The sequence below is a fragment of the Citrus clementina genome, unplaced genomic scaffold, assembly GCF_000493195.1.
Source record: "Citrus clementina cultivar Clemenules unplaced genomic scaffold, Citrus_clementina_v1.0 scaffold_7, whole genome shotgun sequence".
Lineage (NCBI taxonomy): Eukaryota > Viridiplantae > Streptophyta > Magnoliopsida > Sapindales > Rutaceae > Citrus > Citrus x clementina.
Genome location: NW_006262075.1, coordinates 7,806,825 through 7,829,468, shown reverse-complemented (window position 1 = coordinate 7,829,468; position 22,644 = coordinate 7,806,825). Strand labels below are relative to the sequence as shown.

The window sequence follows — 22,644 nt, the reverse complement described above, 5'->3', positions numbered from 1 at the left end:
TCATTAAAATTTAACATTATCTAATAATGCAATATTATTAGATTAATAAATTGAAAAGAACAAAAACTCAGAGTCACCCTCCAACTTGAAAATGGCACCCCACAAACACAGTGAAGTGAACCACTGACTGACACTCACTCATATCTCTTCTTTTTAATGCACTTCACTTCGAAGTTCAAACCAAACCTCACTCGTCTTCCTCAACAAACCACACCAAGCAATGTCTTCTCTTCTTCTCCTGTTCTTCCTCCTCTGCACTACTACTTCACCTTCATCTTCCTCACCTTCAACTAATAAAAATGAAGCTGAAACCCCGAAAACATTCATTATCAAAGTCCAGTACGACGCAAAGCCCTCCATTTTCCCAACCCACAAGCACTGGTACGAGTCCTCTCTCAGTTCCGCCTCCGCCACTCTCCTCCACACTTACGACACCGTTTTCCATGGCTTCTCCGCTAAGCTCACCCCTTCTGAAGCCCTCCGCCTCAAAACCTTACCCCACGTCCTCGCCGTTTTCTCCGAACAGGTCCGCCACCTGCACACCACTCGCTCCCCTCAGTTCCTCGGCTTAAAATCCTCCTCGGACAGCGCCGGCCTCCTCTTGAAAGAATCCGACTTCGGCTCTGACCTTGTCATCGGCGTCATTGACACCGGCGTCTGGCCCGAAAGACAAAGCTTCAACGACCGAGATCTCGGCCCTGTGCCCCGCAAATGGAAAGGCCAATGCGTTACAACCAACGACTTCCCCGCTACCAGCTGCAACCGTAAACTCATTGGCGCCCGGTTCTTTTCCCAGGGTTACGAGTCTACTAACGGCAAAATGAACGAGACCACTGAGTTTCGGTCTCCCCGAGATTCGGACGGCCATGGTACTCACACGGCGTCTATCGCCGCCGGCAGGTACGTGTCTCCGGCCTCTACTTTGGGTTATGCAAGTGGTGTTGCTGCTGGTATGGCTCCTAAAGCGAGACTTGCTGTTTATAAAGTGTGTTGGAATGCTGGCTGTTACGATTCTGATATTTTAGCTGCTTTTGATAGTGCTGTTTCGGATGGTGTTGATGTTGTTTCGTTGAGTGTTGGCGGTGTTGTTGTTCCTTATTTCTTGGATGCTATAGCTATTGCTGCTTTTGGTGCTTCTGATCATGGTGTTTTTGTGTCTGCATCTGCTGGTAATGGTGGCCCTGGTGGCTTGACTGTCACTAATGTTGCTCCTTGGGTCACCACTGTGGGAGCTGGTACTATTGATAGAGATTTCCCGGCTGATGTTCATTTGGGTAATGGGAAAATTATTCCCGGGGTTAGTGTTTATAGCGGGCCGGGTTTGAAGAAGGATCAGATGTACTCTTTGGTTTATGCTGGGAGTGAATCTGGCGATGGTTATTCGGCTTCTCTGTGTTTAGAAGGGTCATTGGACCCTGCTTTCGTAAGAGGGAAAATTGTTGTGTGTGATAGAGGGATTAATTCAAGACCTGCTAAAGGTGAGGTAGTGAAGAAGGCTGGTGGAGTTGGGATGATTTTGGCGAATGGGGTATTTGACGGTGAAGGATTAGTGGCTGATTGTCATGTTTTGCCTGCTACCTCTGTTGGTGCAGCTTCGGGGGATGAGATTAGGAAGTATATTATGTCGGCTGAGAAGTCTAAGTCACCGGCTACAGCTACGATTGTTTTTAAGGGGACTCGAGTTAATGTGAGGCCAGCTCCAGTTGTGGCTTCTTTTTCTGCTAGGGGGCCTAATCCAGAGACTCCTGAGATTTTGAAGCCTGATGTGATTGCTCCTGGCTTGAATATACTTGCAGCTTGGCCAGATAAAGTTGGACCTTCCGGAATTCCCACTGATAAGCGTAAAACTGAGTTTAATATACTTTCAGGAACTTCTATGGCTTGCCCACATGTTTCTGGGCTTGCTGCTCTGTTAAAGGCGGCACACCCTGATTGGAGCCCTGCAGCAATAAGGTCTGCATTGATGACAACTGCTTATACAGTTGATAATCGGGGTGAGACGATGATTGATGAGTCTACTGGGAATACTTCCACTGCGTTAGATTTTGGAGCTGGTCATGTTCACCCCCAAAAGGCAATGAATCCTGGGCTGATTTATGATTTGACTTCATATGATTATGTGAATTTCTTGTGCAATTCAAATTACACGGTTAATAATATTCAAGTGATCACTAGGAGAAAAGCAGATTGCAGCGGAGCAACAAGAGCTGGTCATGTTGGGAATTTGAATTACCCTTCATTGTCTGCAGTGTTTCAACAATACGGCAAGCATAAGATGTCTACGCATTTCATTAGGACGGTGACTAACGTCGGAGATCCTAATTCGGCTTACAAAGTTACAATCAGGCCACCCAGTGGCATGACAGTGACAGTGCAGCCGGAGAAGCTTGTGTTTAGGCGGGTGGGACAGAAATTGAACTTTCTGGTTAGAGTTGAAGCAACGGCAGTTAAGCTCTCCCCCGGGAGCTCAAGCATGAAGAGTGGTAAAATAGTATGGTCAGATGGGAAGCACAATGTCACTAGTCCCATAGTCGTGACAATGCAGCAACCTCTCTAGTTTTGGTATCATAGGGTTTTTCCCGGTTTTAGGAATTTTGCCTATCTTATTATATAGGATTATTATGAATCATCTCCTAATTATGGTCTATATAAATGTATAATGAGAATGTATTTGTGGGTGTTTTCTATTTCAGAAAGCTGCTGGTGGAGTGAAAAAAGAAGCTTGGGATGAAGATGTACTTTGTATCTTAATATATGTTTTGTTGTAAGGTGAAGAATCAAAAATGGTTGTGTAAACAAAAATCCTGTGTGTGTTAAGACAATGTCGAGAGTAATGAAAAAGGTCTCTCTTTTTCATATTTTAAAATTACTGTGTGTTGAATCTTCAACTAATTCTGCTTTGTTTATGGCTTGTTGGTGGTGACTTGCTGAAAGCACGTGGGGCAGGTTGATATTCTATCAAAAGTCTGAATGTGCTTTACAAACTAAAGGCAATCATTAAGACAAAAATAATGTGGGGTAACTTGACTCAAATGAATGTCTCTTTTCTTTTCCACATTTTTATTTTTTGCATTTAATTAATGTTGTACTAGTTCTGGGGGTATACCCATGTGCTTCCAAGAAAAAAACAGAGGATTTTGGGCTAACCTTAAATCTGGATTAGAACATTAATGTAATGATTATGTATATATGAACATGAATATCATATCCCGGTAATCGAGTTTTAGAAGATTCGGAACGAAGTTGAAAGCTTGATTATGTGTTATGGGATGTCGATCAAGAATCTTTTATGTTCAGTACTGACTGCAGGACATCATCAATATTAATTGTTGAGGAAGACAAATTAGCAGGAAAATTAACGCGTTGCTTTACAGCCATGGGCCATGATTCTAAGAATCTAAGCTGGCTTTGTCTGTTCCACTAGGCCTCATCATAATCATGATGTCTCTCGTTCCTATCTTCTTTCATGAACGCGGTTTTTATCAGTATTCATATGTTTAAGAGTAATGATACAGCCATAAATTCTTGTACAAATTTATTTTGTACAAACTGATGTGGCATGATAAGATTGGTTGAATTAAATATCACTTGGCCCACATGATTTATTTTTATTAATTTATATTTTCATTCAACCAATGAATTAATGCCACGTCAATTTGTACAAAATAAGTTTGTACAAGAGTTTGTAACTGTATCATTACTCTATGTTTAAAGGGGGGAAAAAAAAAGGTTAAGAAATTTGATCAGCTCTTTACAAGGTTCGATAGCGGGCCAAGTCAGGTTTCCACAATCAATTCAACCAAATTTGCAGTCACATGTCTTCAAGCTACAAATGACATTTTTGAACCAGTTAGTATCGATTTAGATTCAATACTGAGTTAAGTTTTATGAGTCTCTTTATAATATTGTGATTGATAATAATTAGATTTGAAAAAAGTAATAGTTTGCACGGTAATACTATGAATAGACGCGTGGTAAAAGATTAAGTTAAGTATTATTTAACAAGGCACTGAATTAATGAATTTAAATTCCATTGTACATAACAATTTTCTAAATTTTCATGACCTAATCCTTTTAGTTTGTTGTAATACATGAAAGAGGGCCAGAGGGGAGAGAGCCTTAGATAAGACAATTCTAATTTGCTCATTCAGCTCAATAGAATCATGTCACATTTGTTATATTCTCTCTCTCACATGTTCATAGTAAAGATTTTATTGGATCTGTGGATGGCCGTATTTGTCCCAAAAAAACAAAAAAACAAAAGAAAAAGAAAAAGAAAAAGAAAGAAAATACAATTTTAAATTTAATGGGCCTTTTACTATCCAAAAAATAAAATATAATGGGCCTACAGAAAAGATCCCCATTGGAGACCAACAGTCTTTTCGTGGGCCAAATGGCAGGGCAGGCTGAATGTAATTGTGATCATAGCTGCAAGGAAGAAGGCAGAAATTGCAAACCCACGAAAAAGCAAGCCACATCACAACACAGCTTCAGAAAAATGGTACGCAGTCATTTCATTTTCGTCACTACATATATTCTGTTGGCATTTAACCTCATTATATGGCTGCAACTATCGTGAACCTCTCGAAGGACCAAAAAAATTATGACCCAAGGCATTAGGTACCCGCATGATATAATATATATATATATATATATAGCCGATGGCTTCATTCGTTTCCCTATTTCCTTATCTGCTTGCTTGTTGCATGACAATGACATATATATAATCCTTCCAAATGAATAGCTAGATATCACCGCTTCACAAATAATTTCTTGGTATATATGCCACCGCGGTTTTGAATGTTTTCTTGTTTTTGATGTATCATTGGAGCTTCACTATTCTCCATGAAATTAGTCTATAAATCTTGTTTCATTGGAAGTTAATAAACTGATGCTACCATCAAAAACAAGAAAACTTTCAAAACCACGATAGCCTACGATTTGTTGCTGTTGATGCCGAAATCCGGATGAGTTTGTCAAATCTCAGATCCATGCATCATCATTAAATTTGTTTGGTGGGAAGCTGATGATTAGTTAGCACCATGAGCAGACGATCCATGAGCAGATAACCCATGAGCAGACAATCCATGAGCAGACGATCCATGAGCAGACAACCTATGAGCAGACGATCCATGAGCAGATAACCTATGAGCAGACGATCTGTGAGCCTGTGAACACAACCAACAGTCAGGAGGTGCCGGAAGTTTTTCCGGCGAGAACCCTCCGACGCTCAAGTCAGTGATTCGGGTCTTACTTGGAAAAACCCATACCACAATTCATGTGGCTTAATTATGATTGCTTGAAACAAAAAGCTTTTAAGTAAATTTAAAGGAAAAGAATTTGAAATAATCAATCTTAAAGAAATCACAGGCGAGAGAGAAATTTCTCAGTGGTAGAGAGAGAAAAATATCCAATGGGTTCAGTTGCTTAGAGAGAGAGAGAGAGAGCTCCAAGACCCTTTTCCCCTTTTTATAGGAAACTATAGCGGTTTTTATCATCTCCCCTAGGATTCTCAAGAAAACAACTAATTTTCAGCCCACTAAGAATATGGTCCCTAATATTTCGGAGAAAATGTTTTGACTGAATCATGCTTTCTGGTAACTTCCTGGTCGAGGTGACCAATAACATCCTGGTCGAGGTGATGTGCTCGAGGTCACCACATATTATTCTGGTCGAGGTGACCAATAACATCCTGGTCGAGATGATCTGCTCAACCATTTGCTCGCTTTTACTCTGGAGGAGAGCACGATAGTGTATGAGCAAACACCTTTATCTTGGTCACCCTATTTCATTCTCTAAACACCAGTCCCCCAGTTTCTAGTGTTAAGAGTGAAACGAATCAAGACTGGAAACTTTGGTGGTTTGCTCACCTTCGCTTGGTTGAGCAGATCCTGGCACACTTGGCTTCTGGTCTCGCCATAAAATAGGCTTTGAGACTTGGTGAGTCTTTGCATGCCTTAGGAATTTTTAAAACTTTGGTGGTTTGCTCACCTTCGCTTGGTCGAGCAGATCCTGGTATGCTTGGCTTCCTGTCTCGCCATAAAACAGGCTTTGAGACTTTGGAGCCTTTGCACGTACTAGAAAATTTTTGGAATTTTGGTAGTCTGCTCACCTTCGCTTGGCCGAGCAGATCATGGCATGCTTGGCTTCCTATCTCGCCATAAAATAGGCTTTGAGACTTTGGAGCCTTTGCACGCCTTAGAAACTTTTCAATGCTTGGGAGTTTGCTCACCTTCGCTTGGTCGAGCAGATCCTGGCACGCTTGGTTTCTGGTCTCGCCATAAACAGGCTTTGAGACTTGGTGAGCCTTTGCATGCCTTAGAAACTTTTCAATGCTTGGGAGTCTGCTCACCTTCGCTTGGTCGAGCAGATCCTGGCACGCTTGGCTTCTAGTCTCGCCATAAACAGGCTTTGAGACTTGGTGAGCCTTTGCATGCCTTAGAAGTTCTTCGATGCTTGGGATTCTGCTCGCCTTCTCGTGGTCGAGCAGATCCTGGCACGCTTGGCTTCTGGTCTCGCCATAAACAGGCTTTGAGACTTGGTGAGCCTTTGCATGCCTTGGTAAATTCTTCAATGCTTGGGATTCTGCTCGCCTTCTCGTGGTCGAGCAAATTCTGGCACGCTTGGCTTCTGGTCTCGCCATAAACAGGCTTTTAGACTTGGTGAGCCTTTGCATGCCTTGGTAAATTCTTCAATGCTTGGGATTTTGCTCGCCTTCTCGTGGTCGAGCAGATTCTGGCACGCTTGGCTTCTGGTCTCGCCATAAACAGGCTTTGAGACTTGGTGAGCCTTTGCATGCCTTAGTAAATTCTTCAATGCTTGGGATTCTGCTCCCCTTCTCGTGGTCGAGCAGATCCTGGCACGCTTGGCTTCTGGTCTCGCCATAAACAGGCTTTGAGACTTGGTGAGCCTTTGCATGCCTTAAAAGTTCTTCGATGCTTGGGAGTCTGCTCGCCTTCTCGTGGTCGAGCAGATCCTGGCACGCTTGGCTTCTGGCCTCGCCATAAACAGGCTTTGAGACTTGGTGAGCCTTTGCATGCCTTGGAAACTTTTTGGAACTTTAGTGGTCTGCTCACCTTCGCTTGATCGAGCAGATCCTGGCACGCTTGGCTTCTGGCCTCGCCATAAACAGGCTTTGAGACTTGGTGAGCCTTTGCATGCCTTGGAAACTTTTTGGAACTTTAGTGGTCTGCTCACCTTCGCTTGATCGAGCAGATCCTGGCATGCTTGCTACCAGTCTCGCCGTAAAACAAGCTTTGAGACTTTGGAGCCTTTGCACGCCTTATTAGTAAACTTTGATTGACTTCTCAACGCTAGCCTAGCTCTCTTTTCTTAAATCATTCTCATATTAAGTAACTTTCAAGAAATCAAGTTAACTAAGTTACCCCGTCAGCCCTAGTATGAGCACAATCAATTTAATGAATATAAGGTATCCTCATCTCACATAGCAGAATTTAGAGAAATAATTAAATTTTCATGAAAAAATTGCTTGTAAATAAAAATTAAACTTCTGACCTGTTCTGATTTTTACAAACGTGTGCTTTCAATATGCTCTCCTTTAAGGTTTTTGCTTCCTTGTTTAAGCAAGCTCATCCATTTATGCAATGTAACATTCTGATTTGCTTCGACTAGATGAAAATTGATAGAAACAAAAAATTGGCTTCTCGTACCGGTTCCCACAGACGGCGCCAAATGTTGATGTCGAAATCCGGATGAGTTTGTCAAATCTCAGATCCATGCATCATCATTAAATTTATTTGTAGGGAAGCTGATGATTAGTTAGCACCATGAGCAGACGATCCATGAGCAGATAACCCATGAGCAGACGATCCATGAGCAGACAACCTATGAGCAGACGATCCATGAGCAGATAACCTATGAGCAGACGATCTGTGAGCCTGTGAACACAACCAACAGTCAGGAGGTGCCGGAAGTTTTTCCGACGAGAACCCTCCGACGCTCAAGTCAGTGATTCGGGTCTTACTTGGAAAAACCCATACCACAATTCATGTGGCTTAATTATGATTGCTTGAAACAAAAAGCTTTTAAGTAAATTTAAAGGAAAAGAATTTGAAATAATCAATCTTAAAGAAATCACAGGCGAGAGAGAAATTTCTCAGTGGTAGAGAGAGAGAAATGTCCAATGGGTTCAGTTGCTTAGAGAGAGAGAGAGCTCCAAGACCCCTTTCCCCTTTTTATAGGAAACTATAGCGGTTTTTATCCTCTCCCCTAGGATTCTCAAGAAAACAACTAATTTTCAGCCCACTAAGAATATGGTCCCTAATATTTCGGAGAAAATGTTTTGACTGAATCGTGCTTTTTGGTAACTTCCTGGTCGAGGTGACCAATAACATCCTGGTCGAGGTGATGTGCTCGAGGTCACCACATATTATTCTAGTCGAGATGACCAATAACATCCTGGTCGAGATGATCTGCTCAACCATTTGCTCGCTTTTACTCTAGAGGAGAGTACTATAATGTATGAGCAAACACCTTTATTTTGGTCACCCTATTTCATTCTCTAAACAGTTGCTAGTTATATAAAATATAGTATGTCCATTAGGTTGACAACTTGTACTAAATTTTAACAAATGGTTACTTTTTAAATAAAGACTAATTTCGAATTACCCTCCTAAATAAATGATCATTTTCAAAATATTTCTAAACTATTGTAAACCTCAAATTATTCTTATTTTTGTTATTAAAAAAAGATTACATCAAAAAAAATTTCATCAACCTACGCTCATTTTTTCTTATCTTTTATTTTGAATAAAAATGGGATTTAGTTAAAGTTTATGATGGTTTTAAGGGTATCTTGAAAATTATTATTTTATGAAGGAAAATCTGAAATTTATCTTATTACGTTTTGACACATGTTAAAATATGAGCAAAAACACAGTAATATACTTTTGTATAAAATATGACACTTTAGTTAATTAAATTAATTAACTCTTTACCCACATGATAATTTTTATTGTTTATATTTTTATCTAACGAATAAATTTAGACTAAATTAATTTGTGTAGATTAAATTTAGAACTCTATTCCAAATATTATGTCATGGGTATCTTTCACTTGGGCACACCGGCTAAGCATAATCTTGCAACTTCTTTGTTGGAGGAGCCCAAGCAAATTTGGAAATTTTTATCAAAAGGAAATTTAAAAAACAGAAGTTTCCTGGTTTAGCACCACAAAGTAGAAAAGCTTATTTATGTGAGATGAGCGTACCTCGTTATCTGTGCACGCATCAATATTGTCTCTCCCGAATTTTTATTTGGCAAATAAATTATATAGCAAGCAAGATTATGTTCTTACTTTTACGGAGAAAGTTATGGTGCAACGGTGATACGGTACTACCATTGCACCCAGCCGTTAGATCTCACTGGATCCATTCATCTAAGTGGATCTAACGACTGAATGCAATGGTAATACTGTATCACCGTTGCACCGTAGCCGGACCCTACTTTTACTCGCCGCCTTTAACTTTTATTTAAACTATTTCGAACATTTGAGTCCTTCTAAATGTTGGCAAATTTTGAGTCACATATGAATCCTTCAAATAAATGACACAGCAAAGCATTCCATATTTATATTCAACTTTAATTTTTATTAATCTCTTATCAATATTTCCATATTCAACATGTACATCTCATCTTGTGATAAGAGTGAAGGTGGTCCTGGCTATTGGCTTGGTTGTTACTTTCATAGATAGTACACTGTGATATATACTTGATGCCTTCATTCATTTTCCTTCTTCTCTTTTCAGCGTATGCATGATAATGACATAATCCTTCACAATGAATTCTGCCATAAATTATTTGTTGGCATATGCACGATAATTTTCCCATATATATATATAGTCTTGCGCACGTCCTCATTTTTTTAGGATACACTTTTAATCGAATCAGTTTTTAATATTATTAAACTGTGTGACTAACAACGCGTTTGTATTAAAATAAAAATAAAAATACTATGAATGATTTTATATATAAATTCATAGAGATTAGTAAGCTCCAACTAATAATACCGCCATCAAAAACAAGAAAACGTTCAAAACCACGGTAGCCTTCGATTTGAAACCATATAAAATATAGTATGTCCGTTAGGTTTACAACTTGCTCTTAATAGCTAATAATCATTTGGTGGACTAATCAAGTGATTATTTTGTAATAAAAAAATTTGACATACATATAAAATATTATAAAATGAGTATCTTCCACTTTTGCATAATCTTGTACCTTCGTTGTTGAAGCCGTAACAAAATTAGAAAGTATATTCAAAAGCAAAAACAAATTACGAGTTTATTGGTTAGCAGTTGCACCAATGAATAAATAAATAAAAAGAAAAGCTTGAACGAGATAGGCATATCACACTATATGTGCGCCGGCGTCCAATACACACACACTTATTTTAAAACCATCCAATCAGAGTAAAGAAAGAAAAATACTTTTAAATACGTAGTATATTTTCTTTATAGGAGTGTCCCATACCCACTAGAGAAAAATGAAATATTTTCCCCTGAATTTTTATTTGGCAAATAATTATATAGCAACATTATGATCGTACTTTCACTTGTCACATTAACAATTGTACAAATTATTTTAATATTTCAAGTAATTTTTAAATAATTTTATTTGATTATTTAATTAAATTTAAATTTTAAAAAATAGGGTTAATAGTTAATTTAACTTTCTCAATCGCTCCACTTTTTAGATAAAAAAACTATTACAATATTTGAAGTCTTAAATGTTGGCAAATATCGGTCACAATACAAAAAAGTATTCCATACTTCCATTAAGCTTTTATTTTATTAATATCTATCCAATTATATCTCCATTTTCCAACTTTTCATAATTCTACTTCAACCTCCATTTGCTTATAAAATTTGTATAAACTATTTGCAAGTCTTAAATAAGAGCTAAATCCAAACATTTTTTTTTTTAATTCTGTATGGGTCAAATTTTAATAAATTAAATTAAAAAAAATCTTGACTTTATGATCATTCTTCAACATCACACAATCGATGGTCCACGAGAAAGAAATCGCATGTCTTTAATGAGCAGTGGCGTGACCTCTGTTTTGGTTCATGATCGACTGATCACAGACGTTCAATTCGATCAGTCAAAATTAGGCAGCAATTGGTCAACACGATTTTTTGTTTTTTCGGTTGGGTTTATATGAAAAGGTCAACACAAATTGATTTTGCTTTCGTAACAGACGTTTGTGTGAGCAACAACTATTCCACCAACTTGTCCACTTGATGTTCAAAAAATAATGGAACCCAGGAATTATCCGCACATAACAACAACAAAAAATTATTCAAATTTAATTAATGTGACAAATTGTATCAATGTGAAGCGTGTACACCACAAGCTTTCCACCTTCTTCTACTCCTAGGGATCATCATCGCTCATAGGTCATGTCAAAATTTTCACCAAAACATTTGGAAAAATAAAAAATAAAAAAAAGAATTTAGAATGCCCATTTTGCCGATTAACTAATAATCAAAATCTTAATTATAAGTAGAATGGCAAATAGCATAATATGATTTGGAAGACGAAAATATGTCGGGGGTATGATATTTCATTAGAATTAGTTAATCAATTACAACTTGTTTGGTGGCGTGTTAAGCTACTACAACAACAATAAAAGTGTTAACAATTTTTTTTTTTGAATTCTGTTATATACAATCGTACTAAACAACTGGAATTACCGCCATATATTAACCCACTGAAGCACTTGTTCAAATACTTTAAACTCTTTATAATATTCGAGTGGTACATATTTCACTCACATTTCATAAGGGAGATACTGTCTTCACTCAATTAGTTGATAATTGAGTGAGTACTTAAATTAACCTCTATAATGCCCTTACACTCAACTTTATAAATGTAAGACTTCTCTCATTGGACCAAAAGACTATTGATAGTGTTAACAATTTTTTAAAACTAAAAGTTTGGGCAATGGATAGAAACATTGAACATTAGAATGTTATAATAAACTGTGTTTCAACTTGGAATTTTATAACAAAAGTAAGGCACAAAATAAGGGGGGAAAGCATAGTGCAGTCTTCATCAAATTTCCTATAATGATACTAAAAATCTTAAAATGATATGAAATTAACCCACTTGTTTTTATTTGAAGGCTTTTTCGCTTAAGTAGTCCGATACTCTTTGACGATCTCTAATTTGGATTAAGAAAATAATCTACACTAAACCGATGTATAGAAAATTAATAATCCTCATCTTGATCTAGATAGATTACTGAAGCACCTTGAGAAAAAAACAACACAACTAATAAACAAATAACCCCATTGATTAATTTATACTAAAAATCCAGATAGATTTTTATTTTTAATTGCCAAAATTAAGTTGCGGGGTCAGTGGAAGCATTATTTCCTCTGATAGATATTAATACGGCCAGAAGCAACATGCAAGTGGGCGATTAAACAGAAACGTGTTTTTTACCTTCCAAAAGAAGTAAAAAAAGAAAATAAATAAATATATAAAGGGTTAATTTTGTCCTACCCCCAAATGTTTCAACATTTTTCGCCACGCACCCATGTGTTTCGACAATGCTCACTCCACACTCAATTCCGTTAATTTGACCGTTATGTTTAACAGAGCTATTTGAAATTTAAGTAAATGTCCGAAATACCCCTTATCTTGAATTAAAGAAAAATAAAATGAGATAAAATGTTAATTTAATAATTAATGTTTACATTAAAAATTTTTATTTAAAGGTAATTAATAATAATTCCATCAAATAAATTATCAAATAAATTTAATTTATCATCATCAAATAATATTTAAAATATAAATTTCCAAATTTACCCTTTGACCGTTAGAATAAACGGTTAAAATAACAGATTTAGGTGTGGACTGAGTATTGTTGAAACATTTAAGGATGCGGTGAAAAATGTTGAAACATTTGGGGGTAGGACAAAATTAACCCATATATAAAAAATACAAGTTTTTGCTTTTTGAAATTTTCCAATTCATTTTCTTTTTGTCGTTTTCGCAACTCTCTCGATGTTCCCTGCGTAAAGCCAGATTCTAATGCATGCACCTCTTTTTCACCTTTATTATTTATTTATTTGGCAAAAGACGAATTTTCACCATTTACCTTTCTTCACATTCCCTCACTCCATTTTTTGTTGGATTAACTCTTGGTAAGACGTCACATCTTGCGGAAGATTCCAGCAAGTGCGGCATTTCTTCTTTTCTTAATTAATTAATCAACCCTCTTTTCTTTATTGATTTCACAATGTTGCCATTTTGCCCCAGTAGCCATGGTAAAATACTTTTCTCTTCCAACAAGGGAGATTCTTTCTCACATGACATAGAGTAAAAATTCGTTTATTTTCTATAATACGATATTAGTGCCTGTTTAGTTTTATGTTTTTTAAAATATCTCAAAACATCTTTATTATCAAATTATTGACACCCATGTCAATGCCGTTATTTTTTATCTTTTATAAATTACCTTTATAATATATTAACATTAATAATATATATATATATATTAACTCCTCAATTGAGTGTTCCACAAAAATTAATATATATATTTTTTTGTTTTTATTTTTTAGAATTAAATTGATAATTTAATTTTTTTTCTTTTTATTAATGTCAAAAAAAAGGAATGCTACAATATTATAAAAGTAAGTTAAATGGAACAAAAATTAATGGCAGTGTGTCAATAATTTAAAGACATGAATATTTTGAGGTATTTTTAATAATACAGGAATTAATCAAACATTTTTACCCAACATAAAATATTATGTCGACTATTTAACAAGTCAATCACGTTCATTTATATCTACTTTTTTACAATTTCGATCCATGTAATTGGAAGGTTATCTCTGAAGTAGCTCTATTAGTAAAGCTTCTATTTAAAAAAAAAGTACTACATTAGTGAAATTTTGTAGCCAAATATAAGTACAGTAAAATCTCTTTATAGTCATATTATTGAAACTAGAGAAATTTATTCTTATAAGGAGACTATAACTCAATAGAAGTATAGTACAAAAATTATTATCTTTACTTAATTATTCCTAATGCAAGTGATATAGAGGTAAATTATGTCATGTATTAATAATCAATTGGATATTAATGTCTTCATCAATCATCCAAGTGAACAATAAGTTGGGTATGCTTTAATTGAAGAAGAAATTGTTGATATAATTAGATAAGAAGAGAAAGGGGATAATCCTAAAGATGACAGTACATAAATACACAAAAGTTTCATGCCAATAAGCTACAAACATACTTGAGAAATTATAAATATTTTAGATTCAACAAGAAGATGCCTATGCTGACCAATTAATGCATACCCGCAAGTTGAAAGATGTGGTTGCAGCTTTAAAGAACAAATCATTGTTCCAAGAAACTTTAAAAAGATATTTTGTTCCAGCTTAATTATTCAATGGAACATGACATATATTTGTGAAATATTATTATTATGTGGAGGTAAGTTTATTTAAGACGAGACCTACAAAAAAATATAACTTATTATAATGTAGAGTTTATTCCTAATTATAACTAGTCTCAAGTTGGGGCCACATTTTTTTATTACTAAATATTCTTATTTAAATGTTTTACTATAGATAACAGTAGGAAAATTTCACTCAAGTTGAGTTGGATAACAAATTAAAGTGAGAAATATTTGTAAATCGATGTTGTAATTTGACCAAAACTAGAGAGAGAGAGAGAGAGAGAATTTGTATTCTAATTGGAAATAAACAATTTTTTTTATTAAAAGGGGCTCATCAAGACGAGCTAGACATGAACAAGGCGGGGTTGACAAACCCCAAACATATCTTGCGAAATAATAGAATAAATACTCACAGACGGGTTAAAGAATAAATGTAAATCATGTGGTACTAAGTGAGCCATATTTGCCATGAAATATGCAACTGAGTTCGCTTCACGATAGATATGCGAGATATAAATCTGCCAATTCCTGTTAAAAAAATCACGAATTGCCACCACTAACGCATAGAAAACATTAGGCACGACCACCTACTGAGAGATCATCTGAGTTACACAGAGGTTGTCTACTTCCACCAAGAGATGTCTGATGCCAGCATTTCAGGCAAGGGATAATCCTTGATACATGCCCCAAAGTTCAGCCATAATCACTGAGCTTTCCCCAATATTCATACTAAAACCTGAGATCCAGTTGCCAAAAGAATCGCGAATAACCCCACTCGCTCCAGCTTCTCCTGTATTTTTACAGGAACCATCTGTGTTCAACTTACACCAAGGCCATGGAGGAGGCAACCTACCAATAAAAATCTCCTTACGTCTTGGTTGTTGGCTAAGATGAGAGTTATTAATTCTATGAATCTCACTGGCTCTAGCCATAATATCCGAATATATTGTCTTGCTATCTACCAAATTCCCAACCATAATAAAGTGATTCCGCCAAAACCATAACCTTCAAATAGCCACTCCAAAAATACAATCCCAAGGAAGATCAAAATCAATTCTCCACTTGTTTTGCATGTTGGCATCAACCCATGCACGTAAGTTAGATTAGAAGAAAGAGAGTTGATGACAGGCTGGAACAAGTCGAAGCCATAGATTCTTAATGCAACTACAATCTCTCACAGCATGAAGAATGTCCTCAGCCAAAACCCCACACCTAACACAAACATTAGAAACGGGAATATTACGCCTATTGAGCTCACTGTGGGTCTTCAATTTGCCATTCAAAATCTGCCAAATAAAGAGCTTTATAGATTGGGGCCCTTTCCAAGACCATGGCAAGTTCCATACTTTATCTTGAGCGTCCAAGTTATGATGGCATAGAGACTCATAAGCGGATCGAAAAGTGAACATCCCTCTTAGATTGAAACACCAATAAAGTCTATCAGGACCAAGATGCGGAGCAGGAGGCATGATAGAAGCAATCTGCATAAGAATAAAAAGGGGCAACAAGAGTTCAAAGTTCGACCATCTCCAGCCACCATGTTCATTAGTAAATTCACTGACAGTGGCATTGAGAGAGACCTGAGGAATCGGTTGGAGAGCTAGGCGAATCAAAGGTTCATATTTCGTCACCCAACAGTCCAGCCAGAGTTGAATTCTAGCACTATTACACACTACCCAGCGAGCTCCATAGATGGTTGCATCCCACGTTTTCCTTATAGCAGACCAGATACACGATCCTTGTTTGTCAGGGAGGAAAGACGGCAAATTGCATGGGTCCAATACATATTTGGAACAGAGAACCCTCACCCACAACGTATTCGAGTTGGAAATAATGCCCCAACTAATCTTCATCAACAAGGCATGATTCATCACCTCTAAATTTTTAAAACCCAAGCCACTACGTGATTTTGGCAAGCAAATTTTATCCCAGCCCACCATGCACATCTTGTGACTCTTCGACTTCCCATCCCAAATAAATCTACGGCAGCACTTATCAATTCTATGGCGCACCGATGAAGGAAGCATGGTCGTTCGCATTGCATAAATTGGCATAGCTTGAATCACCGATTGTGCCAAAGTAACACGACCAGCAAATGATAAATGAGCCGCATTCCAGCCACTGAGCCTCATGTCCACCTTGTCTAAAATAGATTGGTAAGTGGCTTTATTCACCCTTGAATGAAGTAACGGCACTCCAAGGTAGCTTCCTAAGTCATGAGTAATCGAAATCCCCAAGGCAACACCAATGAGCTTTGCCTCTCTTAAAGCAACATTCTTCGAAAAGAAAATTGTAGTTTTCACTTTATTAACCTTTGATTAAGAACTTCGACAGTAGTTCTCCAAAACCGCATCAATAATATAAGCTTGATCAATTGAAGCTTCTGCAAATAAGAGCAAATCGTCAGCAAAAAAAAGGTGGGTAAGGGGAGTGCCATGTTTAACCAACCGAATTGGTTTCCAACTTCCATCCACCACAGCTTGGGATATTCTGTGGCCCAAACGCTCGATGCAGAGCACAAATATATACAAAGATAGAGGGTCACCCTGTCGAATACCTCTTCCCGGATAAAACTCCTCAGTTACCTCACCATTCCACAAAATGTTCATGGTAGCTGAGGTAGCACATTCCATGATGAGTCGAGATAAGTGAATCAGGAGCCTCATCTGTTGAAGAGTTTCAAAAATAAAAGACCAGTTCAGCCGATCATACGCCTTCTCGAGATCCACCTTAATAGTCATGAGCCCTCTTTTACCAGTTTTCCTACGCATGGAGTGAACCACTTCCTGAAACATAGTGAATAGAATACAAGTTAGGTGATTTTGCGGAAATTTTTGTGCAGTCAATTTGGCTCACCACCTCATAGAATTAGGTAGCCACAAAGACAATCCACATGCTTTTAGAACTAGTAAAAATGGTTTACAGGAAACCACCAAGAATCACATGTGATTAAATATGCCCAAAAAAAAAGCCTAATTTCAAATCTCTTCAACCTAACCTTAGACCAAATTTTACGGTTACTTGTTTATATAAGATTTCTCATGCATTGATAGCGCTTCCGGATTTTAAACCACCACTAATTGGTAGCTCATATAATTTGCCAAATAAAATAACCCCAATTAGTATGTATCATTATCGTGAACTCCCAATAACTTCAACAAATAACTATTTTTGAAAAGGAGAAATTATAATTGTTGTATTATTATGACATAAATAACAAAATCTTCATTGGGAGGCCCATTACGGAAAGGAATTAAAAGATTGAGAAAAAAAAATGATGATGAAAATTTGTGCAAGTGTAGTCCATGCAGACTCGCAGAGCGCAAATGCGGTAACTCCCATCAAAACGAACCACATGACGCCATTCTCTCACCAGACCCACACGGCTCCAACCCTCACCGGCCCCCCAATTGTAATTAGCTCCCTTTTTAATCAAGCCCAAAATTGTCAAAAAATGTTTCCGCCTGAATTCCCATTTTTACCCTCTTCATTTCAATAACTTTTCACTTTTGCCATTTTATCGCAGGTACTGTCCTTCATCTCACCCACCACCCACTTCAACCGAATCATCTCTTCTCTTGTTGAACAATTAATTAAATACTTGTTTCAATATTTTTAAGTATGGAAATAAATCTTACAAGTGAAGTAATTTTATAGATGAGTAGTTTTTGCAAATCCCTTAGTACAAAATAAGACATATGCTATAACTCAAGCATGTTTTGTTTTATTGTTAAATTATTTAAAATAATAATAGTAATAATAATAAAATTACTTTTATTAATGCATTTGTTTACACCTGAAAGGATCACATAACATCCTCATAAATGGATTTTAAATGCATGAACATTATAATGTCACAAGATATTGTTGTTAGATAAAAATTTAAAATTAATAATAAGAATACTAATATTATTATTCTAAAATATCATTATCGTTAAACCATAATATAATTCTTGCCATCACTAAATTAGGTCAAAATAATGAAATCAAGAATACTAATTGTTAAGTCAACATGTAATTCATGCTATCACATGAAGGCGAGAACAATAAAAATAAGATTATTTAGGTAAAGTGAAGTTTGTAAAATTAATTATTTTTAAATGTTCAGATCACATAATAGTCAATAAATAAATTTAAAATATATGATTGTTATGATCTCAAATAATATTTTCAATTTGTATAAACGTTATAAAATCTCATGGATAATATCATTTTTAAGTATAATACATACTCTTGTGTGAATCGCACTCATTTTGTAATACTAGATATTAATAATTGAAATTTGAAGTCATCTCCTATCAATAACATGAGTTTGCTACCAAGATTATCAAGAGTACATACATGATCAGGGTATAAAAAATTAAAAAGAAAAAATTTGTGTTATCGTTCATGGCATTTAGTCGGTTTTGGTGTAGCTCTTGAACCAAAATGTAATTACCGCGCCACTCGAGGTTAAAATAGTCTAATAACATCTCTCTACAATATAAAGCCGTCTACCCTCCGCCAACCCTTGAACCTCATCAGTAGACACTAAAGAATCCAAAACTCTCTCAAGCCAACAAAAGCAAATTTTACATTTAACCCATTCTCTTCTAAAAATCTTTTCTCTTTAGTCCCTGAACAAACCAGAAGAAACGAGAAACCCTTAACCATGTGTGGAGGTGCTATCGTTGCGGACTACATCCCGCCTACTGTGCCGGGCCGGCCAAAGAAGCTGACTGCGGAGTATCTCTGGCCGTAGCTGAAGAGGTCATCGAAATTAAAAAACTTGGAAGCGTTGGATTTGAGTGATAATTATATTATACATGGTTCTTTAGAAGGTAATTTTTTTAATTAAATAATTTGCACAGTTAATTTTCATTCAATATTTATCATATTATTTAATTAAACAATTTAGATGAGAGTGACCTAATTATTATTGACAAAATTTATATATTTTTAATAAGATTAGTAAATTTGACAAACCTGCAAGTGTTGAATTTAAGCGATAATGAAAATTTGGCAGCGCTAGTTAAGCCACTCAAATTTATGTAAGCCATTTATTTAAAAATTTTACCTTGGCTTTCTAAAGAACCGTTTATATTATTGTCACTCAAATACAATGCTTCCAATCTTTTCAATTTAACTATTTTTTAAATAATTAAACTATTTACGAAAATTCAAATATTACTTGGCCATGTTACGGATAAGCTTATACTATTTTGACAAATTGGCTAATCCTGCTTTATTTATTTTGGAAAAAAATAGAGGAATAGAAGAATTAAGTCTATAAATTTTAAAAAAAGTTTATAATCTTTGGGTTGTTATATACATTTATCAATAATACTTTAAAAACACTAAAAAGTGAGGGCTGTCGAAAACTTTTTCTAAATTCGACATTAATAGGAAGTAAATTGTTGTAGACCTTGAATTGTAGTTATTCCACAATCACGAAGATCCAATGCTTTTGAATGAAAATATTACATTCAAAAGCATTGTATGTAATCCGTGCACTTGATAAACATTAATTCTTAATTTGCTTCTTATCTCAGACGTCGTGGCTTACCTAGCGTTGTCAAATTTTCATTATCGCTTAAATCCAACACTTGCAGGTTTGTCAAATTTGCTAATCTTGTTAAAAAAATATAAATTTTGTCAATAATAGCTAGGTCACTCTCATCTAAATTGTTTAATTAAATAATATGGTAAATATTGAATGAAAATTAACTATGCAAATTGTTTAATTAAAAAAATTACCTTCTAAAGAACCGTGTATAATATAATTATCACTCAAATCCAACGCTTCCAAGTTTTTTAATTTAGCTAATCCTGCACCAAGAAAGAAGAAAAATTTTATTAATCATCTTTGGAAAAAAAATTAAGATTAAGAAAAAAATTTCAAAGTTAGATTAAATAATTGTAGTAATATTTTTTTTTTTGGTAGCTTATTTTCTGTTTTTCTTTTTTAATTTTTAACAAGTTATGGAATTTGAGTAGATGCTTTGATCTAATGTGATATATTGATCTTCATTTTCCTTCGTCTTTATTTTAGGGGTAAAAATAAATTTTTATGACTTGGCGCTGATTGTCATCTAAAGTTCTGATTTTTGTTTTGTATAAAAGAAGTTTCTTGTTGGGTTGGCGTTTAAAGTCCTTGTTGGCTTTTGATCGTGGTTTGTGGATCATTTGTTCCAATCAAGCTTTTCTTTTGTCTTTGAATTGACATTTTTAATTTGTGCCGTTGGAAGTTAGTTTTGTGATGCAGATGTTCGATCGATAATTCTGATGATCATATTTTAGAGATGTTCTTTCTTGGAATTTTTTCTTCTTTGTTTAGATAGATGGGATGTCCAGACTTGCATAGATTGTTCACTAGTTTGCTTGGTCAGTCAAATCAAGCATATATTGACATGATCTATTATATTGGTTGGATCAGAGGTTTCTGTTGCTTAGCTTTGTAAAATGGAAGCTTAAATTTTTCCTCTTTTTTTTTTTTTTACTATATTTTGTTTTATGTGAAATGGTTGAAATTTTCGGTTCTGGGATCTTAAGAGTAGATAAAATTATCACTTGATCTACCTTTTTGTGTAACCATTTGGCAGTAATTTTGTCAGTTATCTCTTTGTCATTTGTTTGGGTTTTTAGTGTGTTGCAGTTATAGATCATGGGAAAATTCATTTTTCTGATCTTGTAATGGAAAACAATGGATTTCTTGTTGTACATAGAATTGCGTGACTGCACGATGTTGATGATGGTATTTAAAGTTATCCAATTTGGTTGCAAGTGTGTTCTATCATTAATGATGGGAGTTCTTTATGAAATTCGCTTCTCTTTATGATTGGGTTGTGCTTCTTGTGTATGAAATATATTTTTTTTCTTTTTTCCCCAATCATTGTATGATCTACAGCCGTGAAGGACGTTGAGGCAACGGCAGTTAAGCTCTCCCCCGGGAGCTCAAGCATGAAGGGTGGTAAAATAGTATGGTCAGATGGGAAGCACAATGCCACTAGTCCCATTGTCGTGACAATGCATGCAAGATTATGATCTTACTTTTACTCGCGGCCTTTAACTTTTGTTCAAACTATTTCAACATTTGAGTCCTTCTAAATGTTGGCAAATTTGGGTCACATATGAATCCTTCAAATAAATGACACAACAAAGCATTCCATACTTATATTCAACTGTAATTTTTGTTAATCTCTATCAATATTTCCATATTCAACATGTACATCTCATCTTGTGATAAGAGTGAAGGTGGTCCTGGTATTGGCTTGGTTGTTACTTTCATAGACAGTACACTGTGATATATACTTGATGCCTTCATTCATTTTCCTTTTTCTCTTTCAGCGTATGCATGATAATGACATAATCCTTCACAATGAATACTGCCATAAATTATTTGTTGGCATAATAATATATAATTATTTGTGGATGTCCTTATTTTTCTTGGACAAACTTTTAATAGAGTCGGTTTTTAATTCTATTAAACTGCATAACTAACAACGTATCCGTATTAAAAAAAAATATCCACATTAAAAAAATAATTTTATATATAGATCAGGATCCGGTGCTCAGCTGAGCTTGTACTGAGCATTAGATCAATGGTCAGCAATTGTTTGGAGCCCACATTAGACAATTGATGACCATTGATCCGGTGCTCAACACAAACTCAGCTGAGCACCGGATCTGTTTGCTTTATATATATATATATATATATATTAGTAAGCTCCAACTAATAATACCATCATAAAAAACAAGCAAACGTTCAAAACCACGGTAGCCTACGCTTTGTAACCATATAAAATATAGTATTTCCGTTAGGTTAACAACTTGTTCTTAATAGCTAATAATCATTTGGTGGACTAATCAAGTGATTACTTTGTAATAAAAATTTTTAACATACATGTAAAATATTATGAAATGAGTATCTTCCACTTTTGCAAAATAGATAAGCATAATCTTGTACCTTCGTTGTTGAAGCCGTAACAAAATTAGAAAGTATATTCAAAAGCAAAAATAAATTACGAGTTTCCTGGTTAGCAGTTGCACCAAAAAATAAATAAAATAAAAGAAAATCTTGAACGAGATGGGCACATGACATTATATGTGCGCCGGCGTAGGGTGAAATTTAATAAATCAAATTAAAAAATCTTGACTTCATGATCTTTCTTCAACATCAGACAATCGAGGGTGCACGAGAAAGAAATCGCATGTCTTTAATGAGCAGTCGCG

At 35.6% G+C, this 22,644-nt stretch overlaps 1 protein-coding gene across 2 annotated transcripts; it reads left to right on the top strand.

Moving 5' to 3' along the window:
• Positions 1 to 78: 78 nt before the first annotated feature.
• Positions 79 to 21,471, top strand: LOC18037544 (subtilisin-like protease SBT1.5). Of its 2 annotated transcripts, none has more exons than XM_024180389.1 (2): positions 79 to 2,437; positions 21,337 to 21,471. In XM_024180389.1, exons 1-2 carry the CDS (start codon positions 221 to 223, stop codon positions 21,454 to 21,456), a joined length of 2,337 nt encoding a protein of 778 aa, XP_024036157.1. In that variant the 5' UTR covers positions 79 to 220; the 3' UTR covers positions 21,457 to 21,471. The 2 variants fall into 2 exon arrangements, with proteins under 2 accessions (XP_024036157.1, XP_006426785.1); XM_006426722.2 differs by lacking the exon at positions 21,337 to 21,471 and adding an exon at positions 2,694 to 2,858 and having other exon boundaries at positions 80 to 2,562.
• Positions 21,472 to 22,644: the final 1,173 nt, after the last annotated feature.